This window comes from Chelonia mydas, chromosome 8 (genome assembly GCF_015237465.2).
Source record: "Chelonia mydas isolate rCheMyd1 chromosome 8, rCheMyd1.pri.v2, whole genome shotgun sequence".
Lineage (NCBI taxonomy): Eukaryota > Metazoa > Chordata > Testudines > Cheloniidae > Chelonia > Chelonia mydas.
The window spans coordinates 94,620,702-94,643,739 of record NC_057854.1 but is presented as its reverse complement, the minus strand read 5'-3'; the positions used below and the strand labels follow the sequence as shown (position 1 = coordinate 94,643,739).

The 23,038-nt window shown below is 42.2% G+C and overlaps 1 protein-coding gene across 3 annotated transcripts in view; it reads right to left on the bottom strand.

Annotated features, from left to right (window-relative positions):
• Positions 1-23,038, bottom strand: part of LRP8 (LDL receptor related protein 8) — a 271,670-nt gene that overhangs the window by 110,120 nt on the left and 138,512 nt on the right. For all 3 annotated transcript variants that reach the window (XM_007062181.4, XM_027824600.3, XM_043553147.1), the window contains one exon: positions 12,536-12,658. In XM_007062181.4, coding sequence (XP_007062243.3) covers positions 12,536-12,658 — 123 coding nt within the window. The remainder of the gene's footprint in view (positions 1-12,535; positions 12,659-23,038) is intronic.

The window sequence follows — 23,038 nt, the reverse complement described above, 5'->3', positions numbered from 1 at the left end:
ATACCATACTAGCCCTAATCATAACCCTAATTTTAGGGGAAAATTCTGAAGCACTCACTAAATCAGAACACCAATAGAAGTTTAATATGAGCAAGAATTTGACTCTTAAAAGTAAGAACCAGAGGTCATGCAATTCCACAACTTTTGTGATATTAACATGTGGATTATTAAAACTAAAAGAATGTTAAAGACATAACTTTCAATTGGGACAGTGAAATGAAACCAGGCAGTTTCACTTTTTTAGCTGTCATGCACTAGCATAATACTATTGTATTTGGGTTTCTAACACAGTAGAAGAATATTCAAATTGTATTTTGCTTTTGATTTCCAGAAATTATCCCTATTCATATTAGACCAGCTGCATGATACCAAACTCCCCTCCTTTTGTTTTAACAAATGCTAAATTTTGAACCTATATTTTGTCAGGACTGTTCTGAAAAAAAAAATGGTAAAATGAAGAAGCTGATAGTTTATATTGTTAATCTACCATGATTTTGTCAACGCCAGTAAAAAATAAATCATTCTGAATTCCAAAAAGCAAAGAGGAGGTGAACAGAGAGAACGATGTCTGATGGCCAAAACCAAAACCCTATCTTCCAAAGCTTCTTCAGTTTTTACTATTTCAGTTTTTATAGGCTATAAAATAATTGCAGATACAAAACCTTCACATGCTTAACCCTCACTTTCCCTCTCTTCCTCTTGTCAACTGAAACCGATGTAAAATTAATCACAGCTATAAAATGATAGCAACAAAATCTTTCATTGTCATCCTTGTTTATGAACTGTAAGAAGGCATTAGACCAAGAAGGCAATTATTTAAATGCCAGCATCTTCATAATATTTGACTAACAAATGCGTAGAGTAGATTTGAGGCATGGAAGCATCACAGACATCAAAGTATGGGATGCAGCACTGAAAAGCTGTTTTGTTTCTTGTGGTATAATACGTGATTCAGGAATAAGAACAGCAAAAACATTTGAGGGGACTTAATAGCTACCTCCTATGGGCTTTGTATTGGCCCTAAAACCTCTGAAAATGTAATTGTGAACTGTTACGATCTTCCTTTAAAATATTTGTTTGTTTAAATAAATATTATTTAAGGGCTTTTATTGTTGATAAAACTAACCCCTAATCATTATCAAACCTGCAAAATTAATTTACACATGTAATTCCATCTGCAGGTGAATGAAACTCTGAAGCCAGATAACACTAAACAAAAGACATATTAACCATTGATCCAGAGGCTGACTGTCAAAAGGACAGTCTCAGACGAGGTTTGCCTACTACTGAGGGGGAAGAACTCCCCTGAGTTGGTTTCACTAGATTCCACTAAATTCAGAAGGGTGGTCTTGTGCCTTAAACAGAGGAATGAGTAGAGCTCTGTGCAAATACAAAATTGATATCCACGAACATCCACGGAAATAAAGCGGATATCCACAGAGCTGCAGGGCTCTACCAGGAAACGCAACAGCAAAAGCAGCAGCATGTCTGTCTAGGCGGGGAGGGGTAGCTCACCAGTTTGAGCATTGGCCTGCTAAACCGAGGGTTGTGAGTTCAATCCTTGAGGGGACCATTTAGGGATCTGGGGAAAAATTGGGGATTGGTCCAGCTTTGAGCAGGGGGTTGGACTAGATGACTCCTGAGGTCCCTTCCAACCCTAATATTCTATGATTCTATGTTGGGCTGGCAATCACAGGAGCCAGCGCCCCATGCAGACAACTCTTCCAGTGTGGCTGTACTGCCCTCAGCCCTGCCCACTAGTGTGGGCACCAGGCTCACCAGCATCCGTCCCTGGTTCGCTAGTATGTGCAAGCAGCTCACATGCTCCCTGACAGGAGACGCAGACCGCTCAAGTATCATGCTGAAACGTACTGAATGTATCCGATGAAGTGAGCTGTAGCTCATGAAAGCTTATGCTCAAATAAATTGGTTTGTCTCTAAGGTGCCACTAGTACTCCTTTTCATATTCCAATCAATGTATTTTATAATTATATGGTAAAAATGAGAAAATAAGCAATTTTTCAGTAATGTGTGCTGTGATTCTTTTGCATTTTTATGTCTGATTTTGCAAGCAAGCAGTTTTTAAGTGAGGTGAAACTTGGGGTACACAAGACAAATCAGACTCTTGAAAGGAATACAGTAGTCTAGAAAGGTTGAGAACCACTGAGCTAGAATATCAAGATTTAAAATTGGAATCCTCCCTAATTATACTTGGAACTGGTAATATGCTGACAGAGGTTTGTGAACAATATGAAAACGATCCTGGGTATGGAGTTAAAGTATAGTGATAATCAGAAAAAAGAGACTATAAAAAAGCCCTAATGGTGTTCCATCTTTATTCTGTCTTGGTGACTTCCATACTTGATTTGATCAAGTTGACAAGTCAAGAAACTAGAGAGCCAAGGTCACACCTTGTATTGGACCAACTTCTGTTGGTGAAAAAGACAAGCTTTCAAGTTAGTCCAATAAAAGATACTGCCTCACCCTGTCTCTCTAATGTCCTGGGACCAACACAGCTACAACAAAGACTGTAAGCAAGTCTAGAAATGACTATTCTATTAGCACTGCAGCTTCAGTCTGAGTATCTGAAAATCAGGCTGTCTTCTTTCTTCCTCTTACATCGCCACACCAGTCATGATAATTTTGTAACTTGAAATTTTCATAATTACATTTCTGTATTCTCTAGCCTGTCTGTCTTATAGATGTAGTGAAGAGTTTGGGCATGGTCTTCAGCATAGCTCTGTCTGTCCCACTGTTCTGCTGGAGAACACTAACATTGCTATTATCTGAGCTGCTGTATTTTATGCAAGAAATTGCCATTTGGTGCAGTGAAACCAAGGAGTTTGTTTTATCCATTGTAAAAACAGGCCCCGGGGCATCTGATATTCAATCATCTAATCTGTAATTCCTTGAAATTCTTGTGGGATATTCAGCCATCTGTATAACTACTCATAAAATAGAAGGGTCCTCGAGAATTTATCCTACCCCATCTAAAAAAACCCAACATCAAGCATCACAGTGTATACTAATAGGATTGCTCTGTTAATTGCCACTCTTGTAAAAGACACAGGGAATCTCTGTCTGCAGTACAGCCCCAGGTCCCAGAACTTGATATCTGATTCTCTCTGACTGATTTGGCCTATTTTTTTTCCTGCTCAAAGTTCAATGACCCAGTATTTGTGTGATGCCCTAAATGAGACATTCCATCATTCCCCTCCAGGACTAAAGTCTCATAGGGCAAGAAATAGTCTAACAACTTGCTTTGCAGAAACCTACAGTAATGTCCCCAAACCAAGTCAGTCATGCAGTAGATCTGGATCAAAGAGGAATAACACAAAAACAATTTATTTTGGGGTAAATGAGGAGACAGAAGTTGGGAGCAGATGTGTAGAAGGGAGGAAAGACATGCCAGCAATTACAGTATTTCTCTTGGTGCAACTTAACAGAAATCCACAGGACTGAAATAATAATTATAATACACTTTTTATATAACACCAGCAGCATGCTAGGTTCTTCAGGACCACAGAATAGAATATATTAAAAATAAAACTGTCATGTTCTCTGAGCAGCCATTTAGAAATAAAAGAGAGCACAAACTGTCTGACTTTCTGGTGCTGGCATCTGAGATCCAAATTCAGAGTCTGACTGCAAATTATATTTCCATTTAAAGATCAATTTGCATGAGTGCTGCTCATTAAACCTATCCTCACTAAATCATCGCTCTATTATGTGTAATATGGTATTAGATTTCTCCTCTTTCAATCCCCCCAAACTCCCCACTATATTTTTCTGTATAATAATTTCTGGTATTCACTGGGAAAGTGTCACGTGTCCAATGAGGAAAAAACAGTCAGTGCTAAATTTATGCTGCCTGAATTCCTTGATCTCATTATACATATACAATGTCCTGAGGCTAGAGTTTGCTAGCTCAGATTTTCACTTGCTTTTTCTATTCGTTTAGTTTGTGTTCCCATCAGCGCTATTACCATTTGTTAGCAATTTTTATTTTCTCTGGAGCTTTTTTTTTAAATTGTCTCTCTGATTAAATAACCAAAATACTTCAGAGGGTATTTAAAATTTCCCTTTTCAAATGCTGCGAGAAAGCAGACGGTTCAGTTACTAGGGTGAAACAATATCAGGTGGCTAAAGCTGTAATTCTGCAAGGAGTCTCTGCTAGCTCAATAAGAAAATCCCCAACCCATTCTTTAGCGTCAAGAAATTGGATGGAAGATAGTACAAAATAAACTGCTTAATATTTGCTTCCTAGAAATTCAAGGCAATTCACTTGTAAAGGACAATGTCCTCAATGCAGAGGTCCAAGGAAATCTGCTCACCCTTTTCTGAGTCCATCACACGTCAAATGGAGCCAATATACAGCCTAGGTAAGGACATAACACTTTCCAAAACTCTGTGATAATAGGAAAACAAGTTCATTTTGGATTGGGCAGTAATGACACACTCTATTGTTTTGTACCTCTATGTGCAACCGTCAACATTCCTGCTATTACATTTTGTCTCCAGCCATTTCACTATGGCCCGTGATCACACCAAGTTTCACAAGCTTAAAAGAGTTTCACAGAAAAAGTGCCAAGGAAAACCCATGATGCTGCAGAATTTGGTACTAGGTGACCAGTGAGTCATTATGAACCAGTAACTCCAACATGAAGAAAGCACTGTGTCCCAGCATGGTGTTAGAGGGCACAGTACTGTTAAAGGTGCCGTCTTTTGGATGGATAAAACTGAGCTCCCCTGACCTCCTTTGATTATTGAAAGTTCCCATGATGCACTTTGGTGTTCTCACTAAGTCCTAATGTGAGATAGTATACCCGCTACCTACTGAAGTTCTCCTTGTAGTTTCACCTGGCTGTGGTGTTCTTCTCTACTGTATTAACCTTCTGTGAGCAGTTATTTCCCATGCACTTGATATTACTATGATGCAGACAGCTCACCTTGCATCTCAAAATAGCTGCTGATAGGCTTTCATGGTAGGCGGGGGATTAACTAAACCCTAACAGGCTTCCAACTACTCCTATCTGATAGATTTTTAATGATGTTGTTGGTGAGGCACCTAGAATAGAACAGCAAACTGGTACCATAAAAATTAAATGCATGATTATTTCAGAGCACCTTTTGCTGGCTGATCGATAGCAGTGAGTGTGGATTCAGAGAATTTCCTGGCTGTAGTGAAGGAGACACAACAATGCTGCTCTAAGACAGAAGGAGAATACTGTATTCCCCAAAGGAAACTTTATGTTGGTTGTACTCTGACGTTTATCTGAAAATAACACTAAAAACAAAATGTTAAGTTTATTTGCTTTTGCATATTGGCATCATTACAAGGTGCTGAATTTCAATTAACTGAGAGGCTGAATGCTTAAATAGGGGCCACCACCGAAATCCACAAAGGCACAATCTGATCAGAATCACAAGAAAAGCGATCCTGGCAGTTAGCATCCCAAAGCAGATGTCCACAATTAGCTGATTTCATCCTCTCCTAGCAACACAGATACAATTCTTTGTGTGTGTGTCAAGCCTCCCCTTCCAGCAGCAGCAGCTCGGTATGGGCATCGGCTACTTCTTTGTTCCTGGCGTGTCCCACCCATCTCTCTGTGACATCTCATTTGTAAAGTATATTTTTAACAGTAAGCTCTACCCCATTAGTATGAATTTAAAAAAATAATTTTCAACCTCATTTAATACAACTTTTTGATCCTGCCAGTGAGTCCTGCCTCTTAGCTGACTGTAAAAATTCCTGAGTTAATATGGCTTTCAGAGACAGTTCAGCTCTCCTGATTTAGGGGCTCACCCTGTTCCTATTTAAGTCAATGGAAGTTTTACCATTGACTTCAGAGGGGGCAGGCTCCAGCCTACAACAGATCTCCATATCGATCAGTTAGTAGAAAATAAAGATAGACAAGTTTTCCCAAAGGCTGAAAAAAACTCAACGAGACTCAACAATTCATTAACCATATACTAGTGCATAAAGTGATAGGGCATTCAGAGTTGATGGAGACACTTTGAAACTCACACTGTATGAATAATTTGTTTGGGTGAACCTGAGGAGATGTGCAAATGTTTGGACTAAAGATCTGCCTGAAAACAGATGAAAAAGGAGAGGGTTGTTTGCACGCAGTAACCATTTCCAAAAATATCTTGCTGGATAATTGTGCTGTTTCAAATTTCCAAGAGAGAAACAGAAATCAGTCTTCAGAGGGGTAGCCGTGTTAGTCTGTATCAGCAAAAACAATGAGGAGTCCTTGTGCCACCTTAGAGACTAACAAATTTATTTGGGCATAAGCTTTTGTGGGCTATAACCCACTTCATCAGATGCATGGAGTGAAAAATACAGTAGGCAGGTATAAATATAAAGCACATGAAAAGATGGGAGTTGCCTTACCAAGTGGGGGGTCAGTGCTAAAGAGGCCAATTCAATCAGGGTGGATGTGGCCCATTCTCAACAGTTGACAAGAAGGTGTGAGTATCAACAAAGGGAAAATTACTTTTTTTTAAGTGACCCAACCACTCCCAGTCTTTATTCAGGCCTAATTTGATGGTGCCAAGTTTGCAAATTAATTCCAGTTCTGCAGTTTCTTGCTGAAGTCTGTTTTTGAAGTTTTTTGTTGTTGAAGAATGGCCACTTTTAAGTCTGTTATTGAGTGTCCAGGGAGACTGAAGTCCTCTCCTACTGGTTTTTGAATGTTACAATTCTTGATGTCTGATATGTGTCCATTTATTCTTTTGTATAGAGACTGTCCGGTTTGGCCAATGTACATGGCAGAAGGGCATTGCTGGCACATATCACATTGGTAGATGTGCAGGTGAACAAGCCCCTGATGGTGTGGCTGATGTGATTAGGTCCTATGATGGTGTCCCTTGAATAGATATGCGGATAGAGTTGGCAACAGGGTTTTTGCAGGGATTGGTTCCTGGGTTAGTGCTTCTGTTGTGTGGTGTGTAGTTGCTGTTGAGTCTGTGCTACAAATCAGTTTGTGCTACAAAACTAATCACAGTAAACAAACCTTAAAAAGCCAACATGGGGAGCAATCCTGCAAACTCTCACTAACTAGATGATTCTGAACCCCCAGTAAAAATAAATAACCTAACTTTGAAATATGGAAGTGTGTGAAAGTTTCTCAGATTGTTCCTGCTCTGTATTCACACTCAGGGTTGAGGAAGGAATTCCTTACTGGGCTTTTGGGGCGTTTTCACATTCCTCTGAAGCACTGAGCAGGGGGACTTACCCTTCAGAATCAGGTAGGCCTGTCCCACACCATCAGTTTTTTGAGTTCACAGGGAGTAAAAGTCTTTTCCACCTTTGAATTTTCTCCATCTTCTGCTTTTATAACTCACCAATGGCGAAAGAAACTGTTTGGTTTTTTTGGTTTACTAAAACAAAACATCAGCTCTCAGGCTGGGCTCTTAAGCACAAAGTTTCAACCACATTTCTTTTAATGGGCTGAGTTGTAAAATCCCTGAAAGAGGAAACTTTGAATGGAACTGCTCCCAGACAATTAACTCTAGAACAGGAACAGTGTCACTGGGGTGGCACTTGGGTTCATGATTACCTATATCAAAAAATAACCGAATCTTGCGCAATGATGATGCTGTCACCACATCACAGGGCACACGGACACTGAGGACTTCAGTCCTGGGAAGTGCAATAAGCATGTAGGAAAGCCCAGCAAGGAGTGTTTTTCTACTTCTGGAAAAGGGATTTTATACATGCAAATAAGGGAAACAAACTGTTGCGTTTTACTGAGCATTATAGACATGGGCATGACATCACTAACAACAAATCAGAAAGATCCAGCTGTGTCCAGAGTGTTAAAGCCATTTAGCAACTGGTCAGATGTCAGTACTGAGAAGGAGAATAGCATCAGTTCTGACAATATTCTAAGCTGGAAGTGTTTTTAAAATGCAATATTAAGCATGTCAGTGCTTTGCCTCACTGGCTCCAGTGGACAATGCCCCAGTGTTGTGTTAATCTAGGTGATATATTGTTTTAGGAATGAACCTGGCATCTGGCAAAGATGCTGCCAGTTATGTGGTCTCTCTAATAGCAACTAATTTTAAAAATGAGTTTGATCCTCCTGCGATGAGAAATCTCAGTTCCCCTAACTGCTCTGTTCTGAGGGAATTGGCATGCCTGGGCCCTGTCCAATACTGAGCCGCGATGCATTCTCAAAAAGGAAAATGAGATAGTTAAAGGGGCCTACAGGTGTTTTCCGACCACAAGCACAAACTCAGCAATGCTTTGACCAAAAAGAGGAAGAAAGCAGAGAAGATGGGAGGGACCATATAGGAATAAGACCTTCCAGACTGTTAGAACGTACATTTCACCTCTCACTGATTTTTCACCATATTATTACAGCTATGAAACTGTCCTCAGATTGTGTTCACACACAGTGGGGTGCGGTGTTTAAGTTAGGGGTAGAACATTAAAAAAAAAGAATGTAGCGAATAGTTTTTCCTTTGATAGCCCACAGGGTTTATAACCACACTTCTGCCCCAAGTGATGGTGGTAGAAAGACCTACAGAACACTGGAACAGCTTCCCCCACTATGCTAAATTTACCACACAACCAACGCATGCTTATAAATTATGGGTTTGGTCCTGTGAATTGCTGAGCAGCCTGAACTCCACCTGAAATCTCTTAGAAGTGAGGTATAAAAAAAACAGAGAGGAAAATTCTACAAGTGTCCATGTAAAACTGATAACTTTCAATTCTCAGAACTTTAAAACTACTTGCTTGATTTTCTTCAAACAGGTATGAACTTTCAATTTCAATGATCCTATGAAACAAGCTAAATTTCACATTTCTAGTTTCAGATTTTTCTTTTTTTTAGGTCTCTAACTGGAACATGGGAGGAGACAGATTTTCATACTGTATTAAGAGTAGTTAGTAGCAGGGTGGACCCAAGGCAATATATGGCCCTTTGTGAACTTTGATACAAGAGTCATTTCACTCTCTACACAAAACTGAACTGATCTGGCTAAAACTTATAATAAAGAACCAAACACCTTTAGGATGATATGAAGAATGGAAAATTTCACCAGTAAGAAGGTTTGTTTGAGAAAGTTATTAGCAACTAAAAAAGCGGAAGAGAATCGAAATTGGACATCAGCTTTAATGACAGTGCAAGCTATTCATGGCCACTATACTAGGGTAGTGAACAGGTCAGTGTGTAGGTGTAGCACTGCCCACTACACGAAAGAATCAGTACTGCTTCAACTGTGTGTTTTAGACCCTGTTCTGCTAACAGCTAACAGAGATTCTCCTTTAGCTCCAGTGGTCAGGGCCTGTGCTTGTGAAGCAGGAGGATCTCTTGTCACTATGATGTACCAAGTGGCCAAGATGTGCAGCAGAGTGACAACCATGAAACCCTAGGTGGCCACAGATGCTTTGTAATGTACCGTGTTAAGCTTCAGGGCCTATTGTTTCTGCAGAGGAGAGAGCATTCCCTGGAGAAAATTCTCAGCGCCCCAACTAAGAGGACATTTTTCCCTGGTGGGATTATGACATCATCTTATTTAAACAAAGAAGAGAAGCTTCCAACCATCCCACTCTGCCATGCTGTTTGATATGGTTTGAAAATTGTCTTAATTAAAAATACAAAGAGAAAACTGCTCCCATACTGGCACCCCCACTCTCTTCAATGAGCTTCTGATTTCCTGCTCAGGCTCATCTCCTAGCAGCAAAAAAATTGTCTCCCACCAAAGGGTTTTTTTGTTTGTCTGAGGTGACACAGTCCACTCTCCTTCCCACTCCCATTTCATATTACAAGGAAAGATGTTTCAAGGGCACAGTTCCCCCATGCACCACCTGACCTGAAAATAACACAGACTTCAGCCTCTCGTTAGGTTTCAAGCAAAAGCTCACCGCTTGGGACAGCACAGTCACATTCATAAAATGGCTAACGAGGCTGGTACTCGGGTAACTGCACAATTCAAGCCTCCTACACAGCTTGAAGGCTGATCTTCGAGGAAATACATGCATACGTGCTAGAGGAGATGGAGGTCAAAAGAAACACTTGTGGACCTTATGCTGAACTGGGTGCTCTAAACATAGCCCATTCTGCTGCCTCTGATAGGAGATTTACAGACAGAGACTGCTGGGAATGGAACTGCTTATTTATTCAACCCACATCCAATGACAATCAGATAGTGGATACAGCATTAATAAGAGAGCTTTTGACTAAGAAGGGGGCTGGAGGGACAGAGAGACCAAAACACATACAGTATATAAATATGTTAATGCCATTGTTGAGGTAATTATTTCAGTACTCTGTCTATGGCTTGAAAAAAATAATCCACTTATTTCCTGCAAGACAGAAGCACATTTATCTTTCTTAATTAGGTAGCAATGCAGAACTGGCTATCAGGCTTAAAAATAAATAAAAAATATGGTTAATTGTATACTCTTCTTGTGCTGCACGCTGGTGAAGTCAGATAAAATACTTTTCTTGTCACTGTTGCTGACCCATGGGAATACATTTGTGCAGTACATGACTTGAAATTCAATGTGTGGTTTATATTAGTTTACTCTGGTCCTCCCAAGCACAACATGAACACACAACGCATGCACGCTCATGTGCTAGCAAGTGTTTCAATTCCAGTTTCCTTGGGAGGTGCCTCTTCTATTCAGCACCAGTCAATATTTAATAACTCTTCAGTATTCCAGACCAATGGAAAGTGGATGAACCTTCTCATAAAGAGTGAAAGGATAAAGGTAAAATGCACTGAACCAAGGCCACGTATGTCCTGCCTCTTACTAAACTGGTGCATTTATGAAAGATGCTAAACTGAAAGGAGTGTTTGCTGTAGTGACTTTCTGCTTCAGTTTTTCCCCATAGCTGATCCTTCTTCTGTTACAGTGCTCACCTTTCTTCATTCATCTTCCAAGACAAAAATCACTGACACAATGCTATGACACGGTAGTGTTACAAAGTTGTGGCATTGCAACACAAGAGAAAGGCACTGCAGCATGATGAATTTCAGAATGTCACAATCCAATACAGAATAAATCTGAATTTCTCAAAGGGCCTGATCCAAAGCCCTTTGATTACAATCGGTTTAGTTCAGACTCCAAATCATAGAAGATTAGGGTTGGAAGAGACCTCAGCAGTGGTCTCTTCCAACCCTAATCAACGACCAACAATGCAAAATCACCGGATATTAAATAAATACTACAGGGAATAATGCTACACCCTTTGGGGAAGGGATTAGAGCAGTGGCTCCTGGTATATGTATCAGTACTAATATTCCAAGCTCTTACACATGGTACTCTAGATTCCTTCTCTTTCATGATAAGATTCAGTGCCAATCTCTTGTGCACCGTTGCTAACCATGACCTATCCAACTCTCTGAATTCTAATTTGCAACACAGCTAAGGCTGCTTTTAACCCCAGTTACATAACTGAGACAGGCACTGGGTGGTACAGCCTACATCTAAGTCTGGTAAGCTGCTACAGTTACTTGAAAGGTTGGGATCCGATGTTCCCTGTAATTTTTTCCATCCATGTGTGGAATGAATTTGTTATGTGCACCAATATCAGCGTAATGTGTGGATGTGCGCCACCAGGAGAAATAAAAAACCTAGATATAATAGTTATTTTTAAAAAGTTACCGTAGGGATAATTTCTCCAGCCAGGACAGGTTAGGCATTTTAGAACTCACCACTCAAATTTAAGCATAAGAGAGAAATAAAATTATGAAATGCATAGACCTGTCAAAAATCCTAAAATAACAGCACTTTAAAAGAATAAAATTACAAAGAATATATGTACATTGCAGGAAGTACCAAGAAGTAAAACCAACAACAATAACATAAGTATGTGTGGGGAAGTGAGAGAGAGAGAGAGTGTGAGTGAGAGAGAGAGAGATTGAGAGAGAGAAAGAGAGAGAGAGAGAGACAGAGTGTGTGTATGTGTGAGAGAGACAGAGACAGAGTGTGTGTGTGCTGGCTGCTGACAAGTGTATGAGAGACCAGGCGCTGTCTCTTTAAGCACAGCGGCACTCTCCAGTCTGACGGCTCGTTCAGACTGCCGTAGATGCCAGCAGCTCTAACCCGCGGGCCCTGTTCCCCCTCCTCCACTCTGCAGACATGGGGTACGTTGACAGGGAAGAGGGGGACACCCTACATCAGTGCCCCCCTCTCCCTGCCTGCTCTGGGAGGGTCCTGGGAGTAGCTGGCCAGGGGCTCCAAGGCAGAGGGCAGGAGCAGCATGACAGTAGAGCGGCGGGGGGAGGGGCACCTGAACACAAGTCACCGGATGTGCGTGGCTCCACCAATCAAGTGCGTGGCACTTGATTGATTTGTGTCGCCGCGCACATGCGCGGCTTAGAGGGGAACGCTGTCGGGAACTTTAGGACTGAATGACCTAACAGAAATTTTCCATCTCTAATTTATTCTATAACTGAACTCTGAAAATTGGGATCATCCTGCAAACCTCAGGAGGGCAGGTGACTCTGTCTTCCTTACCATTCTAAACCATTTCTACTTTCACAAGACACATAGATTATCTACGGTACTCACTGCACGTCGCTTCTGATTCATCAGACCCATCAGGGCATTCCTCTTCACCGTCACATTTCCACCTGGCTGGGATGCAGTGGCCATTGTTGCAGGTGAAGTCTGATTCTGCACAGGTTTTCTTCACTGCAAGGAGGAAACAAAAAACAACATAATTCAGCTCAGGAGTGCACACACTCTACACTCCCTTGATCCCCACTAAAGGGAGCACCATACTTGTCATCCACACGAGGAAAAGTAATTTCACGTTCTACACTGGCTTCTCAAAGGCAAAGAAACAAGCTGGTATCAAAGAAGGATGCTTTGTCTCTGGACTCTGAAAATCCTACGTCCCCAACTGTACATGTCTTTAAAGTGGACTCCCTCATTTCTATTTTCATTTAGTTCTTGCTAAAATGAGTCAAAGTGGGGAATACTTCATTGACTCAGCATAACTAGCTAGCTTTATTATAATCACTTGTTATATGGAATTGAAAATGTGCATTATTGACAATCACAGTGTGGCATCTGGAAGATATTAATATATTCCTTGTGTGTAAACTTCCTTTCTGCAAAATGAAGTTGCAAGCAACAGCCCTCTGGTATAACCAGAGGGAAAGGCATTCCAGTTTGCTACATCCACCCAGTGGTCTAATAGTCCAGCCCTAGATAAATCAGCAGGAAAAGAGCAATGCATCCTCTACTTTAAATACTGAACATTTACGTGTGATCCATGACCATAAATTGACAATGTTGTATTTTTTTAAATCACGTTTTCCCCTTAGAGAATGCCATGGGGGTAGAGGCTCCTTTTATAGTTTTAACTGCTCCCCTCAGAAATAGCCAAGCAAAACTAATTATCCCCATGAGACCTATACAAATTTGCTTCCCTTCGCTGTAAACAGAACAAGGCAGATTTGTTGCCATAGCTCTTGACAAATGAAAGTAAATAAGAGGCTACGCACTTTGTGCAGCCACGGTGGTTCTCTGAGATGTGTGTCCCCAGGGGTGCTCCACTTCAGGTGTGCATGCACCTCTCGAGCCCTTTGTCAGAGATTTTCACTTAGCAGTGTCCGTTCAACCCACATATGCGCCCTATGCCTCCTTGTACTGGATAACCAGGACATATAGGGATGCGTGGGTGAAATGCCCTCAGCTCATTCTCCATCCAAACATCCCCCAAAGAACAGTCCAAAGCAGAAGGGAAGGAGAGTGGGTAGTGGAGCACTCACAGGGGCATGCACCATGAAAAACTTCACTGATGGCATAACATGAGCAATCTCTTCTTCTTCAAGTAGTGTCCTTATGGGTGCTCCACTTCAACTGACTTCTGACTAGTATCCCCAGATAGAGGAGGGAGGTTTGGAATAGAGTCCAGAATTGAAAATAGCACTGCAGAACCAAGTGCTGCATTGGCTCTGACTGCATGGATCAGGGCGTAATGTTTTGAAAACATATGCATTGAAGCCCATGTAGCAGCTCTACATATTTCAACATAGCCTTCAGTAATGCCGTAGCGTTTCCTACAATCTAGTTGAATATGCTATCACCCTTTTGGGTGGAGGGAGAGATGAATGCCCGCAGCATCATCATAACAAGGGATATCTGGATGTATTATTAATCTCAATAGTATCTGAGTAGAGATTGATGACCTCATAGACCTATCCAGGATGGAAATGAAGAGCTTAGGTGACTTTCTAAATTGCTTGGTCCTATCTGAGTAAAAGGCCAATGCTCTTCTAACATCCAGGACATGTAAACAGGATTCCTGTAGAGTAGTGGTTCTCAACCAGGTGCCCGGGGCCCCCTGGCGGGCCACGAGCAGGTTTCAGGGGGTCCGCCAAGCAGGACCAGTGTTAGACTCGCTGGGGCCAGGGAAGAAAGCCTAAGCCCTGCCACGAAGAGCTGAAGCCTGTGGCCCTGAGCCCCACCACCCAGGGCTGAAGCAGAAGCCTGAGTAACTTAGCTTTGTGGGGCGCCCTGTGGCGTGGGGCCCCGGGCAATTGCCCTGCTTGCTATCCAGTAATGCCGGCCCTGGCTTTTATATGCAGAAAACAAGTTGTTGTGGCACAGGTGGGCCGTGGAGTTTTTATAGCATGTTGTGGGGACCTCAGAAAGAAAAAGGTTGAGAATCCCTAATGTAGAAAACTATCTGGCTTGGGGAAAAAACTGATAGATAATTGACTAAGATGGAACTCCAACAGAACTTTAGACAACAATTTAGGGTGTGGACGTAAGGAGACCTTGTCCTTAAAGAACACTGTAAAGAGGGGGATCTGCCATCAAGGCTTCAATCTCCCAGATAAATATAACACAAGGGGCACAGCAATGGTTCCCTCAACCCACCCAGCAATATTGCTAACCTATCCAACTATACTCTTAGCCCAGCAGAAGCAGCTGTCCTATCTCGGGGCCTCTCCTTCTGCCCCTCCACCCCCACGAACATGATACAGTTCTGTGGTGACCTAGAATCCTATTTTCGACATCTCCAACTCAAGGAATATTTCCAACACACCTCTGAACAACATACTAATCCACAGAGACCTCCCTACCAACACTACAACAAGGATTCTAGGTGGACTCCTCCTGAAGGTCAAGACAGCAGACTGGACTTCTACACAGAGTGCTTCTGCCAACGTGCACGGGCTGAAATTGCGGAAAAGCAGCATCACTTGCCCCATAACCTCAGCTGTGCGGAACACAATGCCATCCACAGCCTCAGAAACAACTCTGACATCATAGTCAAAAAGGCTGACAAAGAAGGTGCTGTTGTCATCATGAATAGGTCGGAATATGAACAAGAGCCTGCTTGGAAGCTCTCCAACACCACTTTCTACAAGCCATTACCCTCTGATCCCACTGAGAGTTACCAAAAGAGACTACAGCATTTGCTCAAGAAACTCCCTGAAAAAGCACAAGATCAAATCCGCACAGACACACCCCAGGAACCCCAACCTGGGATATTCTGTCTACTACCCAAGATCCATAAACCTGGAAATCCTGGGCGCCCCATCATCTCAGGCATTGGCACCCTAACAGCAGGATTGTGTGGCTATGTAGACTCCCTCCTCAGGCCCTACGCTACCAGCACTCCCAGCTACCTTCGAGACACCACTGACTTCCTGAGGAAACTACAATCCATCAGTGATCTTCCTGATAACACCATCCTGGCCACTATGGATGTAGAAGCCCTCTACACCAACATTCCACACAAAGATGGACTACAAGCCATAAAGAACACTATCCCCGATAATGTCACGGCAAACCTGGTGGCTGAACTTTGTGCCTTTGTCCTTACCCATAACTATTTCACATTTGGGGACAATGTATACCTTCAAATCAGCGGCACTGCTATGGGTACCCGCATGGCCCCACAGTATGCCAACATTTTTATGGCTGACTTAGAACAACACTTCCTCACCTCTCGTCCCCTAACGCCCCTACTCTACTTGCGCTATATTGATGACATCTTCATCATCTGGACCCATGGAACAGAAGCCCTTGAGGAATTCCACCATGATTTCAACAATTTCCATCCCACCATCAACCTCAGCCTGGTCCAGTCCACACAAGAGATCCACTTCCTGGACACTACAGCGCTAATAAACGATGGTCACATAAACACCACCCGACACCAGAAACCTACTGACCGCTATTCCTACCTACATGCCTCCAGCTTTCACCCTGACCACACCACACGATCCATTGTCTACAGCCAAGCTCTGCGATACAACCGCATTTGCTCCAACCCCTCAGACAGAGACAAACACCTACAAGATCTCTATCAAGCATTCTTACAACTACAATACCCACCTGCGAAAGTGAAGAAACAGATTGATAGAGCCAGAAGAGTTCCCAGAAGTCACCTACTACGGGACAGGCCTAACAAAGAAAATAACAGAACGCCACTAGCCGTCACCTTCAGCCCCCAACTAAAACCCCTCCAATGCATTATTAAGGATCTACAACCTATCCTGAAGGATGACCCAACACTCTCACAAATCTTGGGAGACAGGCCAGTCCTTGCCTACAGACAGCCCCCCAACCTGAAGCAAATACTCACCAGCAACCACACACCACACAACAGAACCACTAACCCAGGAACCTATCCTTGCAACAAAGCCCGTTGCCAACTGTGCCCACACATCTATTCAGGGGACACCATCATAGGGCCTAATCACATCAGCCACATTATCAGAGGCTCGTTCACCTGCACATCCACCAATGTGATATATGCCACCATGTGCCAGCAATGCCCCTCTGCCATGTACATTGGTCAAACTGGACAGTCTCTACGTAAAAGAATAAATGGACACAAATCAGATGTCAAGAATTATAATATTCATAAACCAGTCGGAGAACACTTCAATCTCTCTGGTCATGCGATTACAGACATGAAAGTTGCGATATTACAACAGAAAAACTTCAAAACCAGATTCCAGCGAGAGACTGTTGAATTGGAATTCATTTGCAAATAGGATACAATTAACTTAGGCTTGAATAGAGACTGGGAGTGGCTATGTCATTACGCAAGGTAACCTATTTCCACTTGTGTCCCTCCCCCACCCCCGACGTTCCTGTTAAACCCTGGATTTGTGCTGGAAATGGCCCACCTTGATTATCATACACATTGTAAGGAGAGTGATCACTTTAGATAAGCTATTACCAACAGGAGAGTGGGTTGGGGGGGGGGGGGGGAGAGAAAACCTGGATTTGTGCTGGAAATGGCCCAACTTGATTATCATACACATTGTAAGGAGAGCGATCACTTTAGATAAGCTATTACCAGCAGGAGAGTGGGGTGGGGGGAGAGAAAACCTTTTGTAGTGGTAAACACCCATTTTTTCATGGTTTGTGTGTATAAAAAGATCTTCTGTACTTTCCACAGTATGCATCCGATGAAGTGAGCTGTAGCTCACGAAAGCTTATGCTCAAATAAATTGGTTAGTCTCTAAGGTGCCACAAGTACTCCTTTTCTTTTTGCGAATACAGACTAACACGGCTGTTACTCTGAAACAGAACAGATTGCCATTGGCTTTAATTGAGGTCTCATAAGGCAACTGGGTCCCAGGTTGCAGTAGGGGTTTCTAATCTGCAGACAAAGATTCCCCAGACTCTTAATAAACCTAGATGATATGGGACGAGCAAATATGAAGAATCCTTCCACCAGGGGATGAATGGCTGATATTGTGGCCAAATGGACCTTAACTGAACTAATTGATAACTCCTATTCTTTGGATTCAACAGATAATCCAAGATGACTGAAAGTGGCACCAAGTCAGGCAGGAGGCAACAACACCAACAGAAAAGTCTCTTCCACTTCTGCAGATAAGTAGTGAGAGTTGATCTCTTTGTACTATTCAGTAACACCTGTCGTACTTCCACACAGCAGGAGGATTCTAACCCCGTGAACCATCAAGGAGCCACACTGAGGTAGAGAACCGCTAGGCTGGGATGAAGCGTATAAGCCACATCCTGTGACAGGAGATGAGGAATGGTTGGTAGCTTAAATGATGGTTGGGCATATAGGTGAAGCAGGTACGGGTACCAATTCTGTCTTGTCCAGGTCTGCACTATAAGGATAACTCGGCTCTGTCCTATTTGATCTTGTTCATCACCCTTAGTATCAGTGGCATCAGAGGAAATGCATAGAACAGACCTTTCCTCTAAGATAGAAGAGTGGTGGATCAGACCTCCACTTGAGCAGAAAAGAGGACATTCCCTGTTCCTGGAGATGGCAAAGAGATCCACCTCTGGCAGACCCCATCTTTGGAATAAACTGTGGAGAATGTAGGTGTCTAGCTCCCATTCATAACTCTGTGAGAAGTGTCTGCTGAGGACATCAGCTGTGGCGTTCTGGTAGGTATACCACTGAAATTTGGATCTGATGAGCTATGAACCAAATCCATAGTTTTTCATGGCTTCAGCACAAGGATCTTGCTCCTCCTTGCTTGTTGATATAGAACATGCAGGATACTTTGTCTGTCATGACCCTGCTAGATTTGGCCCTGATGATGGACAGGAAATGAAGGCAAGTATTACTGAGAGCCCTGAAGCCCAACAGATTGATATGGAGACTGATTTCTTGAGTTCTACGTCATGAGGATATTGAGGTGGGCTCCCATCCCAACTGTGATGTATCTGTTGTTCCTTTCTGTCGCTCAGTGACTTTAACACCTGCACAGATGTTGAGTTGATCCTTCCACCAATCTACCTTCCACCAATCTACGGAGTTCCTCACTTGTAAAGGAACCATCAGCTGTCTGTCCAAGGTGTGTGACTGGAGAACAAGTCATTCTGAGCCAACCCCGAAGGCACAGAATTGTAGCCTGGAGTCACAAAGGTGCAAGCTGCTAAGTGTCCCAGGAACTGAAGACAATTCCTTACTGTGGTTCAAGGGCTCCCCTGAATTGCTCATGCCAGACCTGACAAGGCTACGAATCTGTTTAAGGGATGGCAGGCTCTGGATGTCAATGAGTCCAAATATGCCCCTATAAACTGCATCTTCTGTAAAGGGGTTAATGTTGACCTTTTTACATTCAGATCCTAAACCAGATCAAGGAGCATCTGGGTGGAAAATAGCACTGCTTTGTAGGATCAGCCCTTGAGTAGCCAGACGTTAAAGTATTGGAACATTAGGATTACTTCTCGTTGGAGGTAAGCAGCCACTACTGCCAGGACTTTTGGGACAGCCCTTGGGACCATGAAAAGGCCAAAGGGAAGCACTCAATATTGGAAATGACTCTGGCCTTTGGTGTTGCATAGGTATCTCCTGTGTGCTGGTGTATCATTGTATTGAAAGAGGCATCTTGTAGGTTGAGAGCTGAAAACCAATCCCCTTTCTCTAGTGAATGAATTATAGCTGCCAGAGTCACCATCCTGAACTTTTGAGACTTTCTGGCTTGTTTAAAAGTCTTAGATCGGTCTCCAGGTTCCATCCTGCTTTGGCACAAGGATATCTGAGTAAAATCCCTTGACCTTGTGAAGAGGAAGAACTTGCTCTATTGCGCCTAATGAAAGGAGAGAGATCACTTCTTGTCTCAATAAAAGCTGGTAAGAGGGGTCCCTGAAGAGGGATGGGGAAGGGAGGGAGTGATGTAAAATGGATGATATAGCCCAATATTCTGACATATATGACCCACTTATCTTTAGTGATCTCCCTCCAAGTATGTTGGAAATGAGCAAGACAGTCTCCAAAGCAGGGGAGGTGAGCCAATAGGCACAGCTGTAAATAAGAACATTAGAACGGCCATACTGGATCAGAACAAAGGTCCACCTAGCCCAGTATTCTGTCTTCTGACAGTGGCCAATGCCAGATGCTTGACAGGGAATGAACAGAACAGGTAATCAAGTGACCCTCAACCAACCCATCAAAACTGTTGCTTCAAAGATGAGTGGGTGGTCATGGAGGGCAGTTGGGAGGACCTCTTCCTCTGAAATTTATGTCTCTTTCTGGGGGGTTGGATGGATCTTTGGAACCTGGAAAACTGATCAGTACATGATCTCTGGGTGGTCTGTAACCTACTAAAACTTGGGTACCAACGGCTCGGCTGAACTCAGTGGTGCCAGTCTCAAGTGTCTATGCTTACCCTCCTTACTTGTAGATGGTACTAAGGCTTTAAGTTCGAAACAGATTGCAAAGAGTTACAAAGGGATCTCACAAAACTGCATGACGGGGCTATAAAATGGAAGATGAAATTCAATGTTGATAAATGCAAAGTAATGCACATTGAAAAACATACTCGCAACTATAAATATGAAATGATGGGGTCTAAATTAGCTATTACCACTCAAGAAAGAGATCTTGGAGTCATTGTGGATAGTTCTCTGAAAACATCCACTCAATGTGCAGTGGCAGTCAAAAAAGCCAACAGAACGTTGGGAATAATTAAGAAAGGGATAGATAATAAGACAGAAAATATCATATTGCCTCTCTCTATATATATCCATGATATGCCCATATCTTGAATCCTGCGTAGATGTAGTCGCCCCATCCCAAAAAAGATATATTGGAATTGCAAAAGGTTCAGAAAAGGGATATGGACTAAATAAATACAAAATTATTTATTAATAATTAATCAAATTTAAAATAAAAAAATAATTAGGAATATGGAACAACTTCCATATGAGGAGAGATTAATAAGACTAGGACTTTTCAGCTTGGAAAAGAGACAACCAAGGGGGGATATAATAGAGGTCTATAAAATCATGACTGGTGTGGAGAAAGTAAATAAGGAAGTGTTATTTACTCCTTCTCATAACACAAGAATGAGGGGTCACCAAATAAAATTAATAGGCAGCAGGTTTAAAGGAAGTATTTGTTCCTTTAAACAAAAGGAAGTATTTATTCACACAATGCACAGTCAACCTGTGGAACTCTTTGCCAGAGGATCCTGTGAAGACCAAGACTCTAACAGCGTTCAAAAAACAACTAGATAAATTCATGGAGGACAGGTTCACCAATAGCTATTAGCTAAAATGGGCAAGGATGATATCCCTAGCCTCTGTTTGCCAGAAGCTGGGATTGGGAGAGAGGGGATGGATCACATGATGATTGTCTGTTCTGTTCATTCCCTCTGAAGCACCTGGCATTAGCCATTGTCGGAAAACAGGATACTGAGCTAGATGGACCTTTGGTCTGACCCAATATGGCCATTCTTATGTTCTTATCTCTCCCCTTCATTCTCTTCATTATACTTCTAGGAGGCATGAGGCTTCCCCACAATTAGAGTGGCCATCGCTCACACGTATAGCCTCTCGGCAAGAAAGTTAACATTTGAAACCCGGCAAGTCAGACATGATCTCTCAGGAAAATAATAAGTCTCCTCGGAGGGAAAGAGAGTAGTAAAACAATCCTCACACTACTTATCTAGCTAACTATATTAACAACTAACTATAAAAACTATCTTAATTGCTAGAGAAATATTAGAAATACCAAGGCACGCTCCAGGCAGACACGCTAGGGCACCATCTCAGGCCGAGGCAGTTGAGAAAGAACTCTATAAGGCACCCGTGCACCCTATAGAGCCTTGGCATACGGCATGAGGAGCCACAGGACACATGCGCAGGCCGAACAAACACTGCTAACTGACAATCTCCAATCAAGGGCTCAAGAGGTGCGTATGCACCTGAAGTGGAGCACACACAGGGATGCTACTTGAAGAAGAAATAACATTAGCTGAAAAGCCATGTCAGAATTCCCCTCCTCCTCCATCTTGCATGATGCAATTTTACAGATGGAACCAGAAAGAAGAAGGCTATTGAATCCAACACTATGACTTATGCTCTCTTTCCTACACATATACAGTAAATGATACAAGAGAGACTAAAATTCTTTTGACTCTTGCTTGATTTGCCTTAGTATGTGCTTTACCTTTCTCTGCTTCTGGATATATAGTTATGGCATGAACTACAGTGTAGAAAATAATACCAGTGAAGCTGTCGGAGTGACTCAGAACCCAAGGGGGATAATCACTAGTTCACCTTGCCAATGTGAGACTCAGTTTAAAGGAGTAGTTTTTGTTTCTTTTTGTTTCCCGTGAAGAATGTCTGATGGAGAACAAAGTTTTAAAACAAAAAATGTATGGCCCTTATCCTCGTTTGCAGAGTAAAGACTACAGGATTTGTCCCAGAGCAGGAGGCAGGACTGTAGGGTCCTCATTCTAAACTAGCTCTGTGTGTTTGCAATAATGCACATCACTGATTTGGAGAACCAAGTCCCCTGGTATTACTTTCCAACATATCCCCACATATCCCTTAATTTACCCCATTCTTGGTAATGACCTTTCTCTACCTAGATGAGATTAAGAAACAATGCATAAATATAGCCTGGATAAGCAATAGGTATAAGGAGACTTGATAGTTTAAAAATATTTAAAGGATGTCAACTTCAAGGACAGACAGGAATTATTTAGAGTGGCAATAGGGAATATAATTAGGAGTAACAGGCTGACATTAAAACAGAGAAAGCTTAGGCTGATTATTAGGAAAAAAAACTTGCTTGACAATGTGTTAGGCTTTGAAATAGTCTCTTAAAGGAACTGGTGGCAAAGCCATCACTTGGGATATTTAGAATTAGACTGGCAGGGAGATAAACTATGATCTAATTGGTGATTTTCATACTAAACTCACAAAAAGATGATGCGAGTCAAATCCTTATCCAGTTGAAGTCACTGAGAGTCATTGAACTAATTTGAAAGAGTGAACTCCTGGCCCAAATCTTCCTAATTCGAAAACAAGTTTTAGCATTGTGACAACTGAAAAGTGCAAAATTTCAGGGTCCATTCAGTCAAAGAAATTAAGCAAAGCAAGATAAACTCAACTGAACGTAGCTAGGAGCAGCTGATGTGAAGCTACGGGTAAAGGCTTTGTGGGACAAAAACATCCCTGAGCAACTGCTTTGCAACATAACCAGGCCCCTTGTGTTTTATTTCCTGATGTATACCACTTGCTTATTGCTATTTTGCATATTTGCAGGCTACAAAACTATGTATTATATCATAGTATTTTCATAGTTTGTTACTGTCA